We start from the raw sequence: 25,091 nt of genomic DNA, 5'->3' as shown, positions 1-25,091 counted from the left end.
TGTTTAGTAGACTTACAGTTGTTATGCGTTGACATAATGGCGCACACTCAAAATAGATTTAAATAAACTAAACATAAATAGATATAAGATAAGATATAAAAAGGAGAATATAGACCAACTTGCAGTAAACAACAATTTAAATGATTCATTTCACTCCCCTAATTTTCATCCCTGTCAGGGGCAGAGCTCGGTGGTGGCCAGGTGTGGCCTTGGACACTGTCGAAATGGAGACGAGGGTTGAGTAAATTACCTTTCTTTCTATGCGGCACCATCAAACGGATGACTTGACGGCTTACCGTTTGTACTGGAATGCTTTAGCGAGGTGCCCACCTGGCCACTGTCTCACCATTCACCCTCAAAGGGCCGCCCGGCAGTCGCGTTACACTGCTGAAGAATTTGTTTAGCGCTCGGTCACGCCATGTTGCCGCTTCCAGTTTGCTGTGTGAAACCCCCGCCCCTACCTTCCCCTACATGCACATGTGAGGAAAAACCAGTCAAGATGTGGTGCTGAAATCATGCTTTACTAGAACAAAAACAATAAAACACCCAAGGAGGACAAATGATACAAAACAAGGTTTGCCACAGCAGATGGAGTCAGCGTGGCAAATAAGTCAATACTTGACTACATGCTACAATACACACAACACACTCATGAGCAATCCTCCAAGGGATGGCGTTGCTTCTGCACAGCTGAGTCCACTTGGACTTTCTTTGGCAGTAAGGAGACGTTCCAAAGGAGCGTCCAGTGCCAGAAGCAGCGCTCCTACGTCAAAGGGGGGAGCACAGGCCACTTGCGCTCTCGGCCGGTCATCAAATCAATTGGTGGTACGACGCAGTCGGTCCGAGCGTGAGACGTCGTCACGCCGCTCGCGCGAGGGTGACGCCGGCGGCGCTCGGGGTCTTACGTTCGCCAGAAATCGGAAAGGCGACACGTGTCCAAAACATCAAGGTTTCTTTTTTGTGTCGAGTTAACTTCAACAGGGAGACGCTCTACCTGCCGAGGAAATCTTAGACGTCAACGTAGCGTTGAGGCGCAGCATTTTAGTTTCTGCTTCTAACAGGGTAGTCGTTCCGCACGGGACTTTCTCCTGTTCAAGCGCATTTGCTTTCGTTCCTTCGCTTCATATTCTTGTCATAAATAACAATGCATACATTCCCCATAACCGTCACATCCGGCTATATACATTATGTACATGTCACTGCCAAAGTGTCATCGCGTCTGAAAACAATTGGAGACTTGAGTTGGGCAATCACTGAATGTCAAGTTTGGTACAAAAAAAAAAAAGAAAGAGTTCCTATTTACAAGAAGATAAATTGGTGTCAATTCTTGTTGATTAATCATGAAACAAACCATTGCCAGTGAGGAAAATTAGGGGCGGGAGGGGTTGGGGGCTGTTATATACCAAACGAGGAGGAGGTTTCGTCACGCGATTGAGCGTACGTATGCACGATTTGACGGCTCGTTTCAGATGAGCTCTCCGTGGAGCTGAAAGACGCTGATGTCACACGAACCGAAGAGGCCGAGAAAGCTTCCGATTGTTCCGCACTTAACATTCTTTGTGCGTCAGCTGCAAGAAAGCAAGGAACACGTGTGCATTAGTCTTTTGAAGAGCTTGCTCGCAGCACTTTTTGAGTAACAATGACTTACTGATGACATTAAGGGAGGATGTGGCGGAGCACTGGCCAAGCTGGTTTTTGGCCTTGATAGTGTATTTGCCGCTGTCTGCCAGTGTTGCTTCACCAATCTCCAGTGTGTACAAACTGTTGGTCCAGGTCATTCTGACGTTGGACGTGGCTGACAGCTGTGAGAGAGAGAGAGAGAGAAAGAGAGAGAGAGAGAGAGAGAGAGAGAGAGAGAGAGAAGCGTGACATGATGATGACAGTCAAAAGGGTTCAAACGGAGACAAAACCAAATACTCACAGTCAAGTTGTCTTTAAACCACTCCACGTCTGGGAAAGGCTCTCCCGCAACCTCACAGGTGAATTTGACATTTTGTCCCTGGTCCACATTTTGGGATCGGGGTTGCAACAGGAAGTGAGGTGGCGTCCCGCTTTTGCGGTTCTCCGCGTCAACTGAAGGAGACTTTTTTCCCACAGTTGGTGACATGACTCGATTTGGTGATTTGATTTGCTTGACAGATGGAGTCGGCGATTTTGCAGTGGGGGAATTTGGGGAGACCGGTGACTTTACTCTGACTTCCTTGACCGACGGAGGCGGGGATTTTGCGGCGGGTGACTTTGGCGAGACTGGCGACTTGACCCTCAGAGGGGACTTGATTGGTTCAGGGGACTTGATTCTCTGTGGGGATTTGACAGGTTCGGGGGACTTGGCTTCAGGAGAGGTGACTCTGGGAGAGACCCCGACTTTCCGCTTGGACTCAGACTTGCGGATGGTTAGAGTAAAATAGGCTTCTTGTTTACCACCGGCGTTTTCTACACTCAACGTGTAGCTTCCTGCATCAGACACCTGAACAAAAGAAATTTCCAGAGAGGAGCTGTACTGCGTAGAGACAATGTGGTGATGCTGAGCGGAACCCAGAGCTGCTCCCTCACGAAGCCACAATATAGAAGGTGCTGGGTCACCATCCACGTCGCAAGAGAATCTGGCTAGACCTCCCTCATCGACACTCAGAGACTGAGGTTTGGTCAGAATCTTTGCAGGGACCGTGGCCTTGGCCTTTTCGACAACAGCGATATGTTTTGTCACCACTTCAGACATGGTTTCCTTGACTGCTGCCGCTGCTGAGATGTGGTACATCTCTGTTTTGGCCATGTCTGGAAGTTGGGAATATGGCGGTTCCTCATCCCGGTGGGTGGCAGAGAAGGCAGCAAATTCTGCTGCCACGTCCAAAGTGGCACTGTCAGAAGCTTCTCCTTTGACGTTCCTGCAGACCACAGAGTATGTTCCCGCATCGTCACTGGCGCAGTTATAGATCTGGAGAGTCAGAAGTCCACTCATGTTGCTCATGTGGTGTTTGCCGCTCGGTTGGATCTCTTTTCCGTTGTGGAACCACTTGACTCTGGGCTCCGGTTTGGCCTGGACATTCAGGGTGAAGCTGGTGTTGGAACCAAAGCCGACGCGGTGAGATCGCAAGCGGATGCTAATGCGAGGGATGTGGTCCAGACTGAAAGGAGAATCTGACGTTCTTTCCACAGATCTGCGCTCTGATCTGAGAGTCTGCTTTCTCTCCTCATACCTGGAGAGAAAATCCACTCTGGGCAAAATGGTCTCTTTTTGGACAGCCTTTTCGGATGGTGGAGCCCTTATCTCCGGCTCAGGCGTGGAGAGCTTCTTCATGGGTTTAGGAATATATTTGGACGCAAAACATGTCAGATGCTCCGATTCGATGCCCTCTGAAGCTTTTGTGACAGCGATGACCGTTTCCTTTTTCAAACTTCGACTTTTCTCCTCAAACTCCATGCGCTGGAGTTCACTCTTGTAGGAGGAGATTCTCTGAGTGGTGGTGTGAGGTCGCAGCAAGTCCTGATCCTCTCTCTCCTCGTATACCCTTTGCTTCTGCCTGGGAGCCTTGTATGTGGCTCTGTCATGGCGCTGCCGCAATTCCACAAAGCTTGGACCGGCCTCATATTTGGAAGGAATTCGGTACGAATCGTACCGTTGAAGGGCTCCCGCGTCCTCCTCCTCGTCATCACGATAGACTCTCACGGGTGATGAAGGGCGCAGCGACGACAGCTCAAAGCGGACAGGGCTTAGGCTTGGCGGAGAAGCCGAGTAACCGAGCTCCAGTTCCGCCTCCAAGCGAAGCCTCTCCTCTTCGGTGATCTTCATGGACAGATACTCCTTCGCCGGCAGTAGCAGCTCCTCATCAGACAGGTCGCCCAATGACCTTCTCCTGATCCTGCGGTAGACGTCTATCCCCGGTGAGACCGCACGGTGCCTCGACGACGGCCTGACCGTCTCTAAATCATCCTGAGTCATGGACGGGATGCGCCACTTTGGCTTGTACTGGTCTTTGATCCTGACGGGCACCTCGTAGAACTGCTCCCACCTGGAGAGACGAATACGTTTCATCCTCTTCTGCTTAATTTTCTCAATGGGCTCTGGGAATTCGTACTGATCTCTGAGCTTCTTGTACCACTTCATATCCGAGAGTGGCTTGAAGTGTTTGATTTCCACATCCTCTTCGAGAACAGCCGGGTTCACGACCCGCGGCGCGGGTACGTCGTACGGCATACGCAGTCTTTTCTCGTCGGCTCGCCTCTTTCGCTCCTCTTTTTCTTCCTGTATTTGGGCCTCGGACCTCTGGCTCGTTTTCGTCGTCACGGCGGGTTTAAACATGGTTGCCGCTTCCCTGACGGCCTGCACTGCAGCCGGAGGTAACGCCAAGACAACGGTGTCTGACAAGATCTGATGCAACCGGACCTTTTTGTCCAATTCCTCCATCTGAGACGCACTTTGCTGCTCCTTCTGGCTGCTCCCGTAATCTTTCTTTACATGAGCGACACGTTCCACTTTCAGTGTTGCCTGGCAACTGGCAGATCCAGCAGAATTGGTCGCGGTCACTCTGTATACGCCAGAGTCTTCGGGGAGTGTGTCTCTCACATGAAGAATGAAATAATCCAAACCTTCGTGGACCAGCTCGATAGATGGCCCAAAGGCTATGGGCACGCCGTCCTTTTCCCACTTCAGTGCAGGGTGTCCTGAAACTCTGATTTCAAAACGAACATTCTGGCCCTCTCTGCACTCCACGTTGGCGAGCAGACGTTTGAACATGGGCCTTAGAGTGAGGTCGGCTGGTTTTGGTCGCGGGACCACGGTCAGACGGGCTTTGCAACTGTCGTCGCCATACCTGTTGCGGGCCACAACGCTGTATTCAGCGTCGTCGTTGTCTTCGACTTTGTGGATAATTAGCTGGTACAGGCCCGTGTCACTGATGAAGGTATACTTTTTGTCATCCTCTCCAGGGACCAGCTTTTGTCCGGATTTGTGCCACGTGACACGGGGCTCAGGGTGAACGGTGATGGTCACACCAAAGCGCACATCCTCTCCAACGTATGCGGTGTGATTAACGAGGGGAAGTGTGAACTCGGGCGGCTTCTGAAGCATTCTGGCGGTGTCGATTCGACGCTTTGTCCTCTTGATCACGCGAGCAGTGAAGAAGTCACGGTATGACCTGACGCCGTTGACAAAGAGCTCTGCGTAGGCACTGTCCTCACCGTAATCGTTCACAACCTTGCATCTATACGTGCCGTCGTCAGCTCCGGTCACCTTGGCGATCGTGATCGTCGCCAGGCCGTCCTCGTAATCGATTTGGTACTTGTCGCTAGCTTCCAACTGCCTGACGCCACAATACCAAGTGACTTCAGTGGTGCTGTCGTAGTTGTCAATATTGCAGATGAATTTGACGCTGTCGCACTCGCTGGCCACCAAGTGTCCGACCTGGCCTCCAACCGGTCCGTGTTCGAACGGAGCAATTTTCACCTTTGCGACTAACACGCCACGCTGGGGCCGAATCGATCCGCCGCTGGCCACGCGGGCTGCAGACACCACAGTGCTCCATTCTTTCTTCACCATTGCCTGGTAGTACCTCTTGTGTCTGCCGCTCTGGACGGTCCTGGTGCTCAGATTTTCCACAGGAGCAGATAGCCATGGATGTGCCAGCGCCTCGGCAGCAGTCATACGGTGCTTGCGCTCCTTCGTCATTAAGCGGTCGGTGAAGTCTAGGGCTTCGACGCTAACGTGCTTGAAGGATTCATCGTCGTAGCCGTAGGCTGCGTTTGAAATGTTGTCGATCATCTGCTGGTTGGTTTCGGCCGTGAATGGATTGAGTCCGCAGAGGAGCACATAGGACAGGACGCCGACGGACCACATGTCAGTCACGGTGCTCACCATGTCGCACTGATGGATCTCTGGGGCAGCGTACTCTGCAGTGGTGTACTGGATCTTGATTTGGTCTCCGGGCGTCAGGTGTCTGCACTGGCCCATCTCAATGATTTTGACGTTTGAGCTGGTTCTTGTTGTGTACACGATGTTCTCAGGTTTGATGTCAAAATGTCCGTAGCTCTGACTGTGCAGAAACTCGAGGGCTGAGCAGATCTGCCGAATGTAATTGGCAATCTCTCGCTCGTTGAGCTCAAACTCTGCCGTGTTGAGACGCTCAAAGATGTCAACGCCTGAGATGAAGTCATAGATCATGACCAGCTCCTCGGGGCTATCGAACGACTCGTGCAGGAGGAGCAAGTTTGTGTGCTTAGCCAGATTCAGTGTGGCTATCTCCTTCTTAACAATTGTCTGATCTGCACCCCTGACTTTGACAAATTTAGCCATGTAGGTCTTCTTCGAGCTGATGTTTACACAGCGGTGGACGATGCTAAATTGACCTCTTCCCAGTTCTTCTGCAATAGTGAATTTGTTATGCAGATTCTTTGCGTCAGAGTGTCGGGCTTTGCTTTTGGGAACGCAGCCCGTATCGTCGACCTCCGTGTCGTACAGGAGAACTCTTGATTTGTCCTCTTTTGTCATGACGGGTCCGCTGGACTCAGATGGTGCACTCTGTCCAAACCTGTTCTCAGCAATGACTCTAAACTGATAGCTTGTTCCTCCAAATAGATCAGTAACAGTGTAGCGGGCATCACGAGATTGAGCGACACGCTCCCACCGTTCGGCTGTGGTCGAGCACTTTTCAATCATATAACTGATAACCTTGCTTCCGCCGTCATTTGCTGGGGCAACCCAGTTGAGTGCGACAGAGTCTCGAGAGACATCGCTGGCTTTAATACCCCGTGGAGGATCAGGGACATCTGCCACATCCAGCTCAACCGTCTGCTGATCAATTCCAAATCTGTTTTTGGCGCAGACAATATAGAATCCCGCATCCTTCTTCTCAACGCCGTTGGGGAACACCAAAGATGTGAACGATCGCGTGACAATGACCTGGTAGTGGCCATTGCTGTCAATAAGATCTTGTCCCTTCTGCCATGTAATGACAGGATCTGGCTTGCCACCAAATGGTATTTTAACATTGACCATTTCTCCACGCAGGGCAGGAATTGCTTCTTTGTCCTTCAGGTTCTTGGGAAGGTGGATCTTTGCAGGAACTGATGACAGAGCAAAACATGACATTGTTAACAGAACAACCCTTGTGAAAACTTGTACGCACTGTGCCGCGCTGCGTACACTACTCCCTTACTTTCAACATCCAGAGAGACGGTAGCACAGATGGAACCTCCTTGGTTGGTGGCCCTGATCTGGTACACGGTCGAGTCTTCCTCATCCGCTTCGGTGACGACCAGTTGGTGGTAACCTCCCTTGAACTCTTGAATCTTGATCTTCTTTCCGTCTGAATGGACCTCCTTTCCTCGTCTGAACCACTTGATCACTGGTTTTGGCTGACCTGTGATCTTGCAGACGAGTGTGGCATTGCTCTTGTGTTTGACACTCATGTTCCTCAATTCCTCCTTGAATGCAGGCGCTCGGACATCGACGGCTGTGGCGGGAACGACGGAAGGACTTTCCTCACTATAGTCACTTTGTCCTCCGAGGTTCTCGCACTTCACCCGGAATAGATGTTCTATGCCCTCTGACAAGCATTTGACAGAAAAGACTGTCTGCTTGATCTCATCTGTCGTCACGGGCATCCATTCACCCCATTCCTTCTTATCCTTCTTTTCTTTCTTCTCAAGGTAGTAGCTCTTGATTTTGGAGCCACCGTCACTGATCGGAGGCTTCCAGGAGACTACGCAGGAGTCCTTGGTGATTCCAGAAACAGTTATTGATTGAGGCGGTGTCGGTTTCTCTGTGGACAAAAACAAAACAAAACAAAAAACCCCGCTTTGTCAGTACAGTAAGTAACACCGGCTGATTTTGTTGAACATTTTCTTGGGGGCTGAACGAACCCAATTGGCTCTTGATGAGTATAGGTGTGATGAGTTCAAGCGGCTCGCTGTTGCCATAGCGATTCTGAGCGTATACTCGGAAAAAGTATCCGGCACTGTCGGTAAGGTTGGGCACGCGGCAGGATGTGCCATTAATGGACGACGACACCAATTCCCACTCGCTTCCTTCTTTGTCCTCGCGCTTCTCCACAATGTAGTTGGTGATCATGCAGCCGCCGTTGTCCTTGGGAGGCTTCCAGGTGATGATGACAGAGTTCTTTAGGAGGGCCTCCAGAACGATGGGACCCTGGGGGATATCGGGTTTGTCTGCAAACAAAGGGTTAGGGTGTACTGTAATCATTTTCACTTTTTACAAAGGCAAAGCTGGTACTCGCTGAGTTATGAGGATAAAATCGTACCGTAGATTTCAACGTTGAACGCAGTGTCGGCCCTGCCAAAGTGATTGTGCAGTCGGATCCTGTATTTTCCTCCATGGATCCTGCGCTGCACATTCTTGATAATGAGGTGGGTATAATGCTCTGTGGTCTCGATACTGATGTCCTCGGAGTTCTCCAGGGTCTTTGCTTCTTGGAGCCACAAAATCTTTGGCACGGGACGCCCAATGTACACAGCGTGGATGCGTAGGGTCGTTCCTAGACCGGCGTAGTACGTGCTCTTCAATGGGTAGTCAGAATGGAAGGACGGGGCAGCTTCCAGTACAAGAACTCCCTTGGTTTCTGCTTCGCCAGCATCATTGGTCGCCTTACAGGTGTATTCTCCCTCGTCCTCTTGTTGATCAGTCATGATGGAGAGGGAGTGGTTACGGCCATCGGAGCTCATCTCATATTTGCGGGACTCGACAATCTCCTTGCCTGCGTGGTACCACTTGATCTCAGGAACCGGCCTGCCAATAATCTGGCACTTCATGACAGCAGGTTGTCCCAGTTTCTCTGTGACTTCGTCCATTTCTTTTCTCAGACTCGGTTTGGTCTCGACTATGTAAAAATAGCGAGGAGAAAAAATGCACAAAATGTGAAAAGGTTTCTTACTATTGTTTCGTGCCAACTATACAATTGCTACTTTCATATCAGCGATGGGTATACGCACCGCTCAGTTTGGTCTTGATGCAAGCAGCTGTTCGTCGAGGCCTGCTTATCCCGGTGTCATTCTCAGCTAGTACTCTGAACTCATATTCGGTAGCTTCGGCCAGACCACGCATGGTAAACTCCTGTTCTTTCAGTCTCTCCTTGTTGCATTTTTTCCAGGTGCTCTCAGTGGACTTTCGGTATTCCACCCAATAGCCCAGGACCTCCTTTCCACCGTCGCACTCTGGAGCTTGCCAGCGAACGGCGATGGAATTTTGAGTTACCATTGTTGTATCAATTTCACCTGGCTGGCTTGGTTTATCTGCACGGTACAAAGGCGCAAAACAACCAGATGTTTATCGGTGCCACCAAAGGTAGTGAGAGAGATGAGGGATTATAATTTATTGATATGTATTAGGGGACATCTCTGACAGGAATCTGCTTAGTATCGTTAGTCATCCAATTTATGCTCCTGACTTTTGTCACATGGTGACTCACCAAACGGATCTTTGCACGTGACTGTCTCTGACACAGGTCCAGCTTCACTCTCTCCGATATCATTGACAGCAAAAATGCGGAATTGATAGTCTGCATTTGCTCTGAGTCCAGACAGGGTAAACATTGTGGAGGGAATCCTGGCGGGGTGACGAGACCATTGCTCCGCAGACACCTCTTTGTACTCAACGAAGTAGCCCTTGATGGAAGAACCTCCATCGTCCTTTGGTCTGCACCACGCCAGTGCCACAGAGCTTTTGGTGACATCCATGATTTCCAGCGGTGCGCCGGATGGCTCCGGTGGACCTATTTTTCAAACAAAAGTTTCCCGGCTCAACAAATGCTGATGAGAGAATTCTGGTAAACAAATGATGGGGTGGGGCAAGAATACTTACAAAGTGGAGTCTTGGGCACTAGCGGTTGCTCTGACTTCAGAGATGGGCCAATACCAAAAGAGTTCTCGGCGGTAACCTTAAAGTGATATTCTGTTCCTTCATTTAGGCCCTTGACAAGCAATTGATGATCAGTCACCCTGCTGTCCACAGTGTACCAGGCATTTCTGGTGACCTCTCTTCTTTCGACAATGTAACCGAGTATCTCTGCGCCGCCATCATCGGTGGGTGATTTCCAGGACACCTTTACAGAGTTGGCCTGGATTTCCTCAAACGTTAACGGTCCTTCCGGAGCACTTGGACGGCCAATCACCTTGACCTTGATTTGGGCCTTCTTCTTGCCAACTTCATTTTCCAGAAGAAGCTCATACACACCAGAGTCGCTCCTCTCGGCTCCTTTGATCACCAGTTCGCTGGTGTCTTCAGTGTAAGCAACCATGGCCTTGGTTGACACCGCCCCGCTGTCCTTTGACCATGAGCAGGTAGGGCGAGGTTTGCCCTTAATGGGAAGAGAGAGCCGAACCACTCCACCGTGACGGACTACGTACACATCTTTGTATTTCAGCTCGAGTTCACAATCGGGAGATTCTGTACAAGCCGAGTACAGAAAATGGAACGGTTACTTTTCATTGACTTTCCTGAACAACAAAACTCATTTTGTTCACCTAATGTGTCCATTCTTGTGTGCGCTTACCAAACATCTCTGTGATAGTCATAGTTCCGGGAACTTCGGCAGGCTCCCCAGAACCGCCCGCGTTGCAGGCCAGTACTCGGAATTTGAACTCCTCTCCTTGTGGCATGTTGGTCAGGGTGTACTCGCATATCAGAGAGGGTGTGGTGTTGCATTTGAGCCACGCCATAGTGCCCACCTTCTGCATCTCAATGAGGTAACCGTCCACTCTTGCATCTCCCTCATCATCAGGGGGACTCCAAGCCAGGGATACAGATGACTTGGTGGTTTCCGTGACCCGAGGGTTCTGGGGGCAACCGGGTGGATCTGACCGGGACAGAAATATGGATGTTCCGTTTGTACTGATTTAGCTGTTTGCATGAAATGTATCGAAACACTGTCTGTACTTGACTAAATGCAGAAAAGAGGACATTTTTTGTTTGTTTGTTTGTTTGTTTGTTTGTTTGGTCTCACCAATGGGATCTGATGCCACAGCTGGTTTCGAGGGCAAGCTCGGTTTGCTTAATCCACGGGCATTGATGGCAATGATTCTGTGTTCGTACTCGAGGCCTTCAATTAGCTCTGTGGAGCGGTACCTATTCATGGTGACAGGGTGCTTGTTGGCACGCACCCATCTGTCAGCCCTGACTTCTTTGCGCTCGATAATATAACCAGAAACCTCGAGCCCACCATCCTCTTCCGGTGGATTCCAGGCAACAGTCATACCATCACGCGAAACATCAAAAATGGTCGGCCGGCCAGGAGATCCGGACACATCTGCAAAAGAGGGAGAATCGTGTTAGCCTTGTGCCAAGACTTATGGTTACATACGCTTGTGGAATAAATTTTAAGAAAAAATGCTGTTACTTGTCAAACTCCTGCAGGTAACAATTTCAGACTGCAAGAAATCTCCGGTCCCATAGCGATTCACAGCAGCCGCACGGAAGACGTACTCATCTCCCTCAGTCAGGTTCTCAAATTTGAGGGTGGGTCGGCTGACAGAGTCAGAAACCGGCACCCAGCCTGGTCTGTGGGCATCTCGTTGCTCCACCACATAGCCGCTGATGGGAGCTCCGCCATCCCTAGCGGGAGGATCCCAGCTACAGGTGACTGTGGTTGCGTCAATCTCATCAAATCTGATTGGTCCTTTTGGTTCGTCAGGTTTGGCTAGGAGAAAATGATAGTGTGTCACTGCAAAATCATCCAAACCACGCTTCTCACGCCGTCAGATGAAAGGTCAGAGAAGCGCAGTAACATGCTGCATTGACTTTATGACACTAACTTAAGTAACTTGCGTTGACTTTGAAACATTAACTCAAGTAACTTGGGATAAATTGTACTTGCCAAAGTTAAATTGATACAACATACTCTTTCCTTTCACTTCTACATACGTACATACATAATTCTTAATCATACATGTAATTCTTTGGAGGACTACTCTTACTTGAGACGTATTATTAGCACGAAACAAACCGTACTCTTGCTGGACTACAATTTTTGTCTGCTCTACCCACCTCTGTCCATATTTCACCCGAACATACAGAGTATGTAAACAAATCAAAGTTAATGCCCATCTGCGGGGCTTTCCTTACAGAGAATGACAACTTTGATGACCTCGCTGGTGACACCAACAGTGTTCTTCAACTCCAGGGTGTAGTTTCCAGTGTCGTCGATGGTTGTGTTGGAAACGGTTAGTTTGCAAAACTTGCCAGTGCTCTGAATCTTGACACGATCTGTGATTTTGAGCCTGTTGTCACCAAAGAACCAGATGCAGGAGGGGGGAGGCCTGCCGATGATCGGTAGGTCCAGCTCTAGGGTTTTACCGGCCAGAACGTGAATAGTTTTCTGGGGAAGGCTGGTGAAATCCACCGCAGGCATCACTGGAAAACAAGTCAAGTCTTTTGTAAAGACTAAAACCATGTTTCATCGCACTTTGTCCTCACGGGTTTGACGAAAACGAATACACAATGCGATAACCATGAGACGACGCTGCTGCTGCTCACCTCTTTGTTCCTGTACGGTCACAGGCGTAACGAGCTCCTTTGCTTCGCTGGCGCCTCGACTGTTGATGGCTTTGATTCTGAACAAGTACTGCTCCTTCTCATTCAACTTCTCAATTGTGTGCTCAAAGTCAGTTAGCTTGAGCGAGGCCACCTTCATCCACTTGTCAGTACCAAATTTGCAAGCCTCGACAATGTAACCCGTAAGTCTGCTGCCTCCGTCATGCTCAGGTTTCTCCCAGCTCAACGAAACTGTGCTTTTGGTGACGTCAATCACCTCAAATTTGCGCGGCGGGTGAGGCACCTCACAAACCAGGATCACGTCCGATGTCTCGCGAGGCTCGCCGACACCGTAAATGTTTTCAGGTAGGACTCGGAAGTAGTACAACATGCCCTCCATCAGGCCATCAATCTTGAAAGATGTCTTGCTGCACTTGGAAGTAACAGTTTTGTAGGCTCTCATGGAGGCTTCGCGGCGCTCGATGATATAATTGTTGACAGGGGCGCCGCCATCAACGCTGGGGCCTTCCCAGGAGATGGTGGCATATTCTTTGGTCAGTTCCTTGATCTTGATCGGTCCCGTCGGTCCCGGTGTGTCTAGAATTGCAAAACGTTAGCCATTTACAAACGACGTTCCTAAATAATCACGCTCGTGACATATGCCTTACTTTAATATCCGCTTACCATAGACTTTGACGAGGATATGGACTTCCTGTTTGCCAGCAGAGTTCTCAGCCACCAGTGTGTATTTTCCCGCATCGTACCGATGGACCTTATCGATGATCAGTGTGGTTGACTTGTGGGTGACTTCTACGAAGCCTCGGCTGTTAAGGTCAACGCCCTGCTTGCTCCAAGTGATTGTCGGAGCAGGACGGCCGGTAATATTGACAAAGAGGCGTAGAGAACCACCGGCCCGCAGGCAGATGGTCTTCCTCAGCTCATCAGGGAGCTCCAAGTCAGGAGTTTCTATTGGGTCAAGGTAATGACAAATAAAGGTTGCTGTACTGCAACACGCGTGGGTAATAATTCATCTTTCTCCAAGGTCTATCTGTGACTTTGTAAATTTGCCAGCGGGTTCAACCTGCTCTCTGTTCCTTAGCAGTAGAGTAATCCGTATTGTCACGACTGAATGGGAAAAAGAAAAAGAAAAAAAAACGTACCAATTCTCTCGACCGGCTCCGTTTCAGCACAGTGCTCGCTGAAGTCTCCGATGCCGTTGATGTTGATGCCGACCACTCTGAAGCAATACTTCTTGCCTGAGCAAAGTCCGGTCACTGTGTGCTCTAAAGTGCGCAGTGTCTTCTCGTGGGCCCTTGTCCACTCCTGTGTTCCAGCTTCCCGCATTTCCAAATAATAGCCCAGCACATCAGCTCCTCCATCCTCCACAGGGCGAGACCAGGCCAAGCTAATGCTGTCAGCGTGCGTGTCAGTGATACGAGGTACCGAGGGGGGAGATGGGGTGCCTACGATGAGAGAAGACAGAGCTGAAATGCGTCGGATGCAAAGTGAGCGTGTCGCCGACAGACTTCGTTTTGCCAATCTCTTTTGGATTGCTGGCGTATTAGGACCAAAACAAACTTACACGTTGGCTCTCTGCAGACAACGTAGAGTGAAACCTCACTCGGTTCACTTTCTCCAGCCTTGTTGATGGCCGTCACCCTGAACTGGTATATGTTGCCTTCGGTCAAACCGGACACCTTCAGCGTGGTGTCGAGATGTGCTCCGCTCCTGTTCACCTTCACCCAGCGAGCGCTCTTCTTCTCACGCTTCTCAACAAGATAGTGGAGCAACGGGCTGCCACCGTCACTCTCAGGCTTCATCCACTCGATGGTTGCAAAGTCCTTTCCAGACACCAGGATCTCAGGTGCACTTGGTGGCGATGGCACAGCTGTGAGGAGACAACTCGAGGTTTGAAACAACAACTGCGACAGGTTGACGTTATAATAATGATAAGTGACAAAGGGCAGGTTGTGCGGAATATTGGAACAAAGAGTTTTGTTCATGTAGTCGGGGGCTAAGGTTACGATCCACCAAACAGGCCATTTACGTTTAGGAAACTCCTCGGCAGCAACTTCAACTGCAAACGACGTCAAAAAACAAAAGTGTAGATTACACACATTTTACAACAGTTGCATGGGGACACTCACTGAAAGTGTTCTTGGCAACCATGGGATTGGAGACAAGGGGGACACCGGCGCCGTACTTGTTGATTCCCCGGACTCTGAACAGGTATTCTGTGTTCTTGAAAAGCCCCGTGATGCTGCAAGTCAGCTCCTTGCACTCGGTATGCATGAAAACCCAGTTAAGTCTGTTGGTGTCTCTTCTCTCCACGAGGTAGTGGGACACCTCATCACCGCCATCTTCCAAAGGAGGCTTCCAGCTCAGAGTGCACGACTCCTCTGTTATCTTGCTGATTTCGACGGTGCCTTCACACACTCCCGGAGTGTCTAGAAACAGTCATTGTGTCGTCAGTCGTTTTCTTGTCTCACAAGGAGTTTGATTGGAGAACCGAGTGCAGGGATACTCACCGAGTACTTTGACATTGACTTCAGCAGTCTTTGTTCCACTCACATTCCTAACAGTGAGAATATACCTTCCGGTATCATCTCTGTCACAGAACTTGACGATAGCCATTGCCCGTTTGGATGTGTATTGCAGATGGTACTTCTCGCATAACTCGAGTTCCCTGTTGCCCTTGGACCAGGAAGCTTTGGGCTCAGGCCTGCCACCCACGGCAGCGTCCAGAACCAAATCTGAGCCAGCTCTCACCGTGACAACTTCAGACAGTAGTTTGCCGTCGAGGTGAGCCTTTGGAGGTTCTGTCGCACAATATAAGCACATTGACACGAGTTGCATCTGCACGGTGGTCAGCCCGGGCATTTGTCACAGTATCTGACATTGAATCGCTGGCTAGTTTTTTGCACAAATAATCAAAGTAGCTTACCAAAGTCAGTCTTGCACTGCACAGAGCCAGTGGAATCTGATGGGGTGCTGAAGACTTGGTTGGCATTCTTGGCAATGACTCTGAACTCGTAGGGTTCTCCTTCTCCCAGGGCGGTAACCGTGTAGAACGTGTCGGTCACGTTTGTGTAATTACACTTCAGCCAACGGCCCTCGCCAGTCAAAGTGTATGGCTTTCGTTCAATGACGTATCCTACAATTGGACTGCCGCCGTCATTGAGCGGAGCCAACCATTTGAGCGACACTGTGGTCCTGGTTACATTTGTCACTTCTGGCTTACTCGGTGGATCTAAAATCAAAGACGTGGAGTCGTATCGGTCATGGGTCGGAAGCGGTCAATGTTTGCGTGGCAAAGCGTTACTCACCGACAGGGTTTTGGGCGACTGCTCCTTTAGAGGCTTCACTGGCCTTGCTCAGACCAGCACTGTTCATCGCATAAACTCGGAACTGGTACTCTAGACCTTCGACGAGGTCTTCCACCTTATGAAAGCACTCAAAGCATGGAATCTTGTTCTCCCTTACCCAGAGAATGTTATTTCTCTCTTTCTTCTCGATCCAGTAACCTGTCACCTTGCTGCCGCCATCGTGATAGGGCTCCTCCCATTTCAAGGTCATTGTGTTGGCAAAGATATTAAAGACACATGGCCTTGTTGGTGCTCCAGGAGGTGCTACAACAGTCAAACGTGAATTCTCTTAGCGACTCACGACTTTTACCAGTGTCTTGCCAATTTAGAAATTGTACTTACTGTAAGGATGCTCTGCGACGACGGTCTGAGACTCAGTCGGCTTGCTGACGCCAAATCTATTCTCGGCAGAGACCCTGAAGGTGTATTGCATGTACTTTGTCAGATGACTGACATGCAGAGACGTGCGCTTCACGCTGGAGTTGATCAGTTGCCAGGCACTGGAACCAGATTCACGCTTCTCCACGATGTAGTTGGTTATGTCGGTGCCGCCGTCATCCTCTGGCGCGTCCCAGTTAACGACACAGGATTGGGAGGTGATATTTGAAATTTCGACAGGCCCCGTCGGAGGGTTGGGTCTACCGATGACGTTGACGTCTATAGTAAAGGTCTTGGTTCCGGCAACATTCTCCAGGGTCAGGTAGTATTTTCCTCCATCACCTCTCATGGCATCCTTGACTGATATGCTCGTTCTGTCTTTCGTTACTTGAATTGAAACTCTTTCAGAGTTCTTCAACCTCATCTCCTCCAGCCTCCAGGCTACCTTGGGAGCAGGTCGCCCGCTAATAGGAACATCAATTGTGAAGCTACTGCCAGAGCTGCATGTGATCAGCTGATTGGTGATCTCACTGAGATCAGCTGCCGGTTCAATGTGAGGCTCTTTGACCAAAACCCGGGCTGGATTTTCCCGGGGCCTGCTGAGGCCAGACTCATTCTTGGCTTTCACACGGAAGTGATACTCGTGGCCCTTGTTGAGGTTATCGACCACGTAGGAGAGGTTCTTGGTGTTGCCAACCACAAACCATTTATCCGTCCCACTCGCCCTGGCCTCGATGATATAACTCTGGATACGGCTTCCGCCGTCATGCTCCGGCTTCAGCCAGCTCAGTGACACCGAGCTGTCTGTTGTGTCTACAATGTCCACTCTCTTTGGTGGCGCTGGCTCAGCAGTGGCCACAACAGGCTCTGTCATCTCCAATGCCTCGCCGACACCGTGCTGGTTCTCTGCAGAGACCCTGAAGAAGTATGGCACTCCCTCCAGGAGATCCTGGATTTTCATGATATTCTGAGTGCATTTTCCCCCAGACTGTGTCCAAGCGCGACGGGTGGCCTCGCGTCTCTCCACAATGTAGTGTTGGATTCGCGCTCCGCCATCATTGAGCGGAGGCTGCCACGCAAGGGTGACTGAGCCTCTGGACACCTCGTGGAAGGCTAAAGCCTCAGGGGCTCCGGGAGTGTCCATGACCTTCAGGGTGAAAGTCATTGACTCGCTGCCGCTGCTGTTCTCCAAGTTAACAGTGTATTTGCCTGTATCGTTCCTCGAGCAGTTTTCAATATGTAGAGTACTGCTGCCCTCTGCAGTTATGACCTCGGACATCACACCCACTTCTCCTTCTTCTTTCAGCCAGGTGGCGACAGGAACTGGCTTCCCCCTGAATTGTACACTTAGTTTCACTGAACCTCCAGCCTTGACAACATGTGTTTGCTTGAAGGAGGCATCAATATCAACCATTGGCGGTGCGAGTCTGTCAACGGCCTGAGCCGGTTCTAGAGTTGCCATGTCCTCGCCTCTTCCGACTTGATTTACAGCGGCAACGCGGAACTTGTACGCAACCCCGGTTTGTAGACCAGTCACCGTGTACTCTGTTTCGGCCACAAGCTCTTCATTGACTCTATGCCAGTCGAGTTCGTTTGCTTTAACCATCTCGACGATGTATCCCAGGATATCAGAACCTCCGTCATCTGCAGGCTTGCTCCATTCCAGACTGATAGAAGTATTTGTGGAGTCGGACACACAGACCACGGATGGAGCGCATGGGATGTCCTTTGGTTCGACAGCTTTGATGGGCAAGGAGATGTTGCTCGGAGAACCAATACCGGCATCATTCACAGCCATCACCCGGAACTCGTACTCCATGTTCTCAGTGAGATGAGAAACCCTGTGAGCACATTCAGTGATGGGTTTCTTTGAAACCACCTTGTAGAACCGGACAGTCTTCTTCTCTCGTTTTTCCAGTATATAATGTTGGATGGGGTTTCCTCCATCTGATGTTGGAGGAGTCCAGGCCAAAGTTATGCTTTCCCCTGTGACCTCGGTGGCATCCGGAGTGCCTGGAGAATCGGGGGTACCTGGGAGGAAATTGTGAATGGAAATATGTCAAGACCAGAATCAAGGATGAACACGCAGAGCAGAGCTTTCAATCGCAACGACCGATCATTTTCCCTTGTTGCCGATTTTTAACCTTTCGGGTAGTGTGTTTGTATGTTCAATCCCCCCAACAAAAAAATATTTGGTCAAAATGTCATTCTTTTGACTTACTGTATTGCAGCTGTGCAATAACAGGGCAGGATTCCAACGGTCTGCCAACACCAAACTTGTTGACTGCTGAGACCCTGAATTGGTACTCGTTGATCTTTACGAGTTTGGTTGCAGTGAGCGTGCACTCGTGACAGTCATCAGACACTAATGCCCAAGAGATTTTGGATGTTTCCCTCTTCTCAATGATGTAATGCGAAATTTCCGAGCAGCCATTGTTCTCTGGCGGATTCCAGGAGAGGGTACATCTGCCCTCTGAGATGTTGCTAAACACGATGGGTCCTACTGGTTCACCAGGTGTGTCTGCATCACATATGAAAGTCGAAGTTAGAGGTAATACGTCGATCGCTTGTGAATATACTACTATAATGTACAGAAACGACAACACACCTTGTACTTGAACCAAAAGATTCTCCTTCTTGCTGCCCGATCCATTAGTCGCTTCGACCGTGTAGAGACCGCGGTGGGTACGGTCAGCATCTCTGATGAAAAGAGTGCTGTATCCAGGAGCGGTGATAATATCCATCATCCTTTGGGTGATTTCCACGCCGTCTCTGTACCAGATCACTTTGGGAACAGGCCGCCCGGTGATTGCCACGTTCACCCTGATGTTGTCACCCGCTTTGACAGTCAAACCCTCAAAATACTCCGGGCCAAATTCAATGTGAGGAGCAGCTGGTTTAGAAAGAAAAGCATTTTACAATAAATGCATCATCATCATCATCATCATCATCATCATCATCATCATCATCATCATCTCATCACTCTCGCTGGCTTATCTTCACTTACCATTCTCGCTTCTGACTACAATCAAACCAGACGAGTTGGACGGGGGACTGACGACACCGATGGCATTTCTGGCAATCACCCTGAACTCATAGCGCTCGTTCATTGTCAGACCAGTCACAGTGTGCTGACAGTCGTGGACATCAGTCAAGTTGGCCTTGAACCAACGACCGTGACCCTGTCGTTTCTCAATGTTGTAGCCAGTGATCTTACTGCCGCCGTCACGTTTGGGCGCATCCCACTTCAGCGTGATCGAGTCACTCGTCACGTCAGTGTAGTCGGGCTGGCCTGGAGGATCTGAAAGACAAAAGTCCAGTTCATAATTAGTCTCCCAAAGGATCTTTGTGAAGAGGTTATTGGTCGACGAATAAGTTGAGCTACATGATGTAGGCCTATGGACAGAGTCGGCGGCACTTACCAACGGGACTGACGGCCATGACGGGCTTGCTCTCATCACTCATCCGGCTGGAGCCGGCATCATTCTGTGCGTACACTCTGAACGAGTACTCAAGGCCTTCGATGAGACCCAGGATCCTGTAATCGGTTTCTCTGATGACCACTAGGTTCACCTTCTGCCACATGATGCTGTTCTTTTCCCTCTTCTCCACATGGAAGCCCTGGATGGGTGTACCGCCATCATAGAGAGGCTTCTCCCACTGGATTGTCATGCCGTCGTTGGTGACGTTATACACAACAGGCCTGCCTGGTGGGCCTGGGGGCCTGAATTGGTGCTTGGCAATCACCATCTGTGAGACCAGGGGCTCACTGACACCGTACCTGTTCTCAGCACACACTCTGAACTGGTATTGGACACCCTTGACCAGGTTGGGCACTTGGAACTGAGTTCCCTCCACCCTGGAACAAGCCATCTTCCAGTCAGGCTGAGAGGTGTCACGCTTCTCGACAGTATAGCAGCTGACGTCTCCGCCGCCGTCGTCATTGGGCTCATCCCAGGAGATCATGATGCTTTCCGCTCTGACTTCATCAAGGCGGATGGGTCCGAGGGGCTTCGATGGGGGTCCGAGGGTAATGACGTGGATGTGGAAGGACTTTCTGTTGATTTTGTTGTCAAGAGTAAGTGTGAATTTACCCTCATTCTCTTTCTTGACACTCTTTATCATTAGCGTCACTTTGTTGGCTGTCTTCTTGAAGCGGATTTGATCGCTTTCCTTAAGAGGAAGGTTGTCCTTCAGCCACGAGACTGACGGCTTGGGTTTACCTACGTAGGGCAGCTCAATGTGGACATTGTGGCCTAAGCGAACACAGATTCTTCCATCCGGGTAGTCTGCGAGGCTCGCTTCGGGTGTGATAACATAGTCGATGACCTTGATTGGACCTATCTTCACAAAGTCACCCTGACCCTTCTCATTTCGGGCCGCAACTCTGAAGAACACGTCGGAGTGCTCCTTAAGTTTTTGCACCTCAAACTCACAGTGTCGGCTCGTTCCTCCGAGTGTCCAGTCTTCGCCTGCGGCTTTCTTCTCAACGATGTAGTCGGAGATGATGCTGCCGCCGTCGTAATCAGGCTTAAGCCACTGCAGGGTGACTGAGGTCTTGGAGGAATCCTTCATAGAAACACATTTGACTGGACCGGGAGTCTCTGCAGCCTTGACGGGTTCAAGTGTTTCACATGGTTCACCGACACCATTCTCATTCTCTGCGAGTACACGGAAAAAGTACAATGTCTTTTCAGAGAGATCTTCAATCGTGTAGGTGGTGTCGACGCATTTGCTTGTGACTGCAGAGTATGATCTCTTTGAAGAGTCCCTCTTCTCTACAATGTAGTTTGTGATTTCAGCACCGCCATCGAGGAGTGGCGTTTCCCAGCAAAGAGTGACTTTTCCACGGGTTACGTTTTTCAGTGTCAGGTTCCTGCACTGAGCTGGACAGTCCTGGACCTTCACGGACAAGGTTAGCGTCTTGGGCTCTCCTACGCCATTCGCAATCTTGACCGTATATTTTCCAGTGTCGAGCTTGGTGACATCACGCATGACGAGAACTGCGGTGGTGTCCGAGTGGTGGAACTCATAAGAGGGGTTGTTGTCGATACATAAATCCCCTTTGCTCCAAGAAGCGTCGGGTGATGGTCGACCCTTCAAAGGAACAGAGAGCTCCACATCCTTGCCAGCCTTCACAATGTAGTGGGTTCTCACGGCCACATCTGAGTCAATCTGGGCTTCCTCTGTGAAAACGATATCACGGTCATTTAACAACAAACAAACAAAAAGGAAAGACATTTCTCAAGTCTGCAATGTCACTTACCCAAGATATCTTTAGCCTGTACAGGCTCAGTCATCTGCAAAGGTTCCCCACGGCCCGCGCAGTTGACAGCAGAAACTCGGAAAAAGTAGTTCACGTCCGGCTGTAAATCGTGTACAGTATATTCCGTCATCTTGACCTCTCCCTTTGAAGTAACCATGGTCCAATTCTCCTCTCCCTCCACCAGCTTCTCCACCATGTAGCAGGTCACCTCACTGCCTCCATCCCATTCTGGCTTGGACCAGCCCAAAGTGATGGAGGTCTTTGTGGAATCCATCACCTTCAGCTTGCAAGGCTCATCTGGAGCATCTGTGAGCCAAATTAATTGATGGGCACAGGTGGTCCTCGATTGACATTTTGGAAGCAGCCAGCGTCTGGGATCACTTACCAACGGGATCTGCAGCCTTATAGAAGTCGGATCCGTCAGAGAAGGGTCCTTCTCCAGCCCTGTTAATGGCACAGACGCGATACTGGTACTCATTTCCTTCGGTGAGATGGTAGACAGTCTGCTTATGGTCTGGAACGGGGTCTTTGTAAACTCGGATCCAGCGTAAACTCTTCCTGTCACGTCTCTCCAAGTAGTAGCCAGTAACTGTGCTTCCGCCGTCCACACCTGGACTTTCCCATTCGACCACCATAGAAGTCTTGGTGATGATGTTCACCTCAGGCGTATGTGGCTGACCCGGAGTGACTGATGGAAATGCACAAAGAACAGATGTGTGAAACCTTTGTCCCTTGTGATCAGGGACAGGAAAACGAGCAAGAGTTCTGCATTTACTTGATGACGAAAGCGAAAGTGAAAATAAGCCTGAATTCCAAAGCTTACCAAAGGCGTTCTTTGCAACAACGGGCTCTGACTCGAGTGGCTCTCCCACGCCAAACTTGTTAACAGCCATGACCCGGAACACGTATTCGTTTCCTCGCACCAGTTTGCCGACGGAGATGTACGTCTGCTCGTGCCGCTCCGAGACTGTCGACCAGACCACTCTGCTGGTTTCACGCCTCTCCACGATGTAGTGCGTCACCTCGGAACCTCCGTTGTCGGCCTCGCACACAGGCTCCCAGCGGAGGGTGATTCTGTCCGCTGTGATGAGGTTAAAATTAATGCTGCCGGCCGGCGGTCCGGGTTTGTCTGAGGAGACATGAAAAGGCGCCATCATTCAACAAACACAATTGAGACACGGGAGGAAACTTTTCAACGTGAGAAAGGGAAGCGAAACGTGTCAAAATACCGAGGATTTCGACCGCAACCGTAGCCGTCGCTGAGCCCAACGCGTTTTTGATCTTTATCTCATACGAGCCAGTGTGTCGGCGGGTCGCATCCTTGATCAGGATGGCTGACGAGTCGGTTGTGTTTTCCACACACGAGGAAGAAGAAGCGACAAGCTCCTTTCCGTTTTTGAGCCACTCGATGCTTGGCTGAGGTTTGGCAATGATTCCTACTCTGATTTTAACTGACGTTCCGGCTTTGTACTGAACCACATCCAAATACTCTGGAGGAAGATCAATGGCCGGAGCACCTGCACAAGAGAATACGGATCACATTTTCAATGCCTTGCGTTTTTCTTAACGCGCCCAATCACAGCCATATGAGAAGGAATGAAAATGAGCACTCACCGTGCGCGTCGATACAAGTGACCGGGCCAGCAATAAGAGAAGGGTTACTGACAGAGCCGACAGCATTCTTTGCATACACCCTGAACTCGTAAGACTCGTCCTGGTTCAGCCCAGACACCGTGAAGCCCATCTCAAGGATATTTGTGAAGTTAGCCTTCACCCATCTGCCACTGGCGGCGTCCCTCCTCTCCACACTATAGCCAGCGATCTTACTGCCGCCATCATATGGGGGCCTCTGCCAGGACAGGCTGACTGAGTTCTTTGTGACTTCGGTGACGTGGACATTTGCAGGAGGCTCTATAGTTGGAGATGTCAGAGGAGCGCCAAGTCACATCGATGTCAACGGAAGCTCCGACTATAAGACTGAGAGCGCCACTTACCACACGCGTCAATCGCCAGCACCTCTTCAGACGTCTTGCTCATCTTTCCAATGCCAGCGGCATTTTCAGCCGCCACCTTGAACTCGTAGATGAGACCCGGGCAGATGTTGGTGACCCGAAACTGGTTTCCTGGTATTGCTGTTTTATTGATCTTTTGCCAGAGGATACTGCTCCTTTCCTTCATCTGAAGATGATACCCGGTCACGGGATTCCCGCCGTCGCTCACCGGTTCATTCCAGCAGACAGTCAAGTTATCCCTACACACAAAACTAACCCAAGGGGTGGATGGAGGTCCAGGGACGGCTGGAATTAAAGCGACAGCATATTAGTCGATGGTACGTTTGGAAATGTTCATTGGCCAACCGCGACAAACCAACAAAGCCACATTGACTTACTGAATGGAAGCTTGATCATAACTGACTTGCTGTCAATGTGGTCGCTGACGCCGTAGCGGTTCTGAGCCTTAATTCTGAAATGATACTCCTCCCCCTTGGTCAGTTTCATCACTTTGATTGCAGTTCTTGCAACGTTAGTTGACGCCTCTGTCCAGGTAGGGGTGCTAGTTTCCCGTTTCAGGACGATGTAATTGGTAACAGGGCTGCCACCGTCATACTCTGGAGGATCCCATTTCAAGTACACTGTCGTCTCTCCAACCGCTCCAATCACCACAGGTCCGACTGGGGGTCCAGGTCTATCCAGCACCACAAAGTTCATGAAGATCTTGGCGGCACCGCCGGGGTTTGAGGCGGTTACTTCGTATTTCCCAGCGTCGCTTGCTGCGCTTTCATTCAGGGCGATCGTTAAGTTGTCAGGCGTGACTTCGGTCGACAGTCTTTTGGATCCCTTGATGACAACATTGTTCTTGGACAGAGTCACTTTCGGCATCGGCTTGCCAAAAAGTGGAACGTCGAAGGTAAGGTCGGAACCAGCTCTGACGTAAACTGTATTCTTGGGGTAGTTTTTCAAATCAAACTCTGGAGCCTCTGTTGAAATTCAAGCAAAATGCAAAGTAAACTTACAGCAACGTTGAAAGCAAAATTAGGCTCCTTCTATGGCAAATAGTTGGCGTTTCATACAACACGTCATCGCAGCGGTGCACGTTGAGTGCCGCATCTCGGTTCGCTGTACATTAGAAAGCATACCTTTAGATGATGATGATGATGATAATGATGATGATGATGATAGAACTTTATTCATCCCACAGCGGGGAAATTCACTTGTCACAGCAGCGCATACGAGTGCAAGAATAATACGAGTGCAAGAATAGGAGATGAGAGAAAGAATTACCTTGAATTTCTTTGACGATAACCGGTACGATCATCTCCTTTGGTTCACTTAGTCCAGCGTGGTTCTCAGCTTTCACTCTGAAGTAGTACTCTGCACCTTCTCTTAGGCTTTTTATAGTGTGGCTCATGGTCCTCACTGATGCACACTTGACCCATTTGGTTTGTCCTTTCTCCAGAGCGTCAATGAGGTAAGCCTTCACTCTGCTACCACCGTCATACTCGGGACGAGTCCAGGCGATTGTCACGCTGTCTTTAGTGACATTTGCAACTCCGAGTTTCATGGGAACACTCGGCACCTCTGCGACACAAAAGTGGGCCGTAGAA

General features: G+C 50.1%; 1 protein-coding gene across 3 annotated transcripts in view; it reads right to left on the bottom strand.

Annotated features, from left to right (window-relative positions):
* Positions 1 to 502: 502 nt before the first annotated feature.
* The window catches only part of LOC125973801 (titin), a 116,826-nt gene continuing 92,237 nt past the window's right edge, over positions 503 to 25,091 (bottom strand). For all 3 annotated transcript variants that reach the window (XM_049728297.1, XM_049728299.2, XM_049728298.1), the window contains 34 exons: positions 24,769 to 25,065; positions 23,877 to 24,464; positions 23,482 to 23,784; positions 23,102 to 23,398; positions 22,717 to 23,004; positions 22,311 to 22,616; positions 21,873 to 22,175; positions 21,488 to 21,793; positions 19,644 to 21,407; positions 19,229 to 19,522; positions 18,830 to 19,114; positions 18,443 to 18,742; positions 16,186 to 18,252; positions 15,805 to 16,107; positions 15,423 to 15,728; positions 15,007 to 15,297; positions 14,626 to 14,925; positions 14,061 to 14,366; positions 13,639 to 13,941; positions 13,163 to 13,444; positions 12,482 to 13,075; positions 12,071 to 12,358; positions 11,346 to 11,645; positions 10,953 to 11,255; positions 10,503 to 10,805; positions 9,812 to 10,396; positions 9,420 to 9,722; positions 8,944 to 9,243; positions 8,256 to 8,831; positions 7,858 to 8,163; positions 7,152 to 7,757; positions 1,922 to 7,059; positions 1,649 to 1,802; positions 503 to 1,568 (listed from right to left, as the gene is read on the bottom strand). In XM_049728297.1, coding sequence (XP_049584254.1) covers positions 1,396 to 1,568; positions 1,649 to 1,802; positions 1,922 to 7,059; positions 7,152 to 7,757; positions 7,858 to 8,163; positions 8,256 to 8,831; positions 8,944 to 9,243; positions 9,420 to 9,722; positions 9,812 to 10,396; positions 10,503 to 10,805; positions 10,953 to 11,255; positions 11,346 to 11,645; positions 12,071 to 12,358; positions 12,482 to 13,075; positions 13,163 to 13,444; positions 13,639 to 13,941; positions 14,061 to 14,366; positions 14,626 to 14,925; positions 15,007 to 15,297; positions 15,423 to 15,728; positions 15,805 to 16,107; positions 16,186 to 18,252; positions 18,443 to 18,742; positions 18,830 to 19,114; positions 19,229 to 19,522; positions 19,644 to 21,407; positions 21,488 to 21,793; positions 21,873 to 22,175; positions 22,311 to 22,616; positions 22,717 to 23,004; positions 23,102 to 23,398; positions 23,482 to 23,784; positions 23,877 to 24,464; positions 24,769 to 25,065 — 19,418 coding nt within the window. In that variant the 3' untranslated portion in view covers positions 503 to 1,395. The remainder of the gene's footprint in view (positions 1,569 to 1,648; positions 1,803 to 1,921; positions 7,060 to 7,151; positions 7,758 to 7,857; positions 8,164 to 8,255; positions 8,832 to 8,943; positions 9,244 to 9,419; positions 9,723 to 9,811; positions 10,397 to 10,502; positions 10,806 to 10,952; positions 11,256 to 11,345; positions 11,646 to 12,070; positions 12,359 to 12,481; positions 13,076 to 13,162; positions 13,445 to 13,638; positions 13,942 to 14,060; positions 14,367 to 14,625; positions 14,926 to 15,006; positions 15,298 to 15,422; positions 15,729 to 15,804; positions 16,108 to 16,185; positions 18,253 to 18,442; positions 18,743 to 18,829; positions 19,115 to 19,228; positions 19,523 to 19,643; positions 21,408 to 21,487; positions 21,794 to 21,872; positions 22,176 to 22,310; positions 22,617 to 22,716; positions 23,005 to 23,101; positions 23,399 to 23,481; positions 23,785 to 23,876; positions 24,465 to 24,768; positions 25,066 to 25,091) is intronic.

The sequence above is a fragment of the Syngnathus scovelli genome, chromosome 8 (genome assembly GCF_024217435.2).
Source record: "Syngnathus scovelli strain Florida chromosome 8, RoL_Ssco_1.2, whole genome shotgun sequence".
Lineage (NCBI taxonomy): Eukaryota > Metazoa > Chordata > Actinopteri > Syngnathiformes > Syngnathidae > Syngnathus > Syngnathus scovelli.
This window is presented reverse-complemented; position numbering and strand designations above follow the sequence as displayed.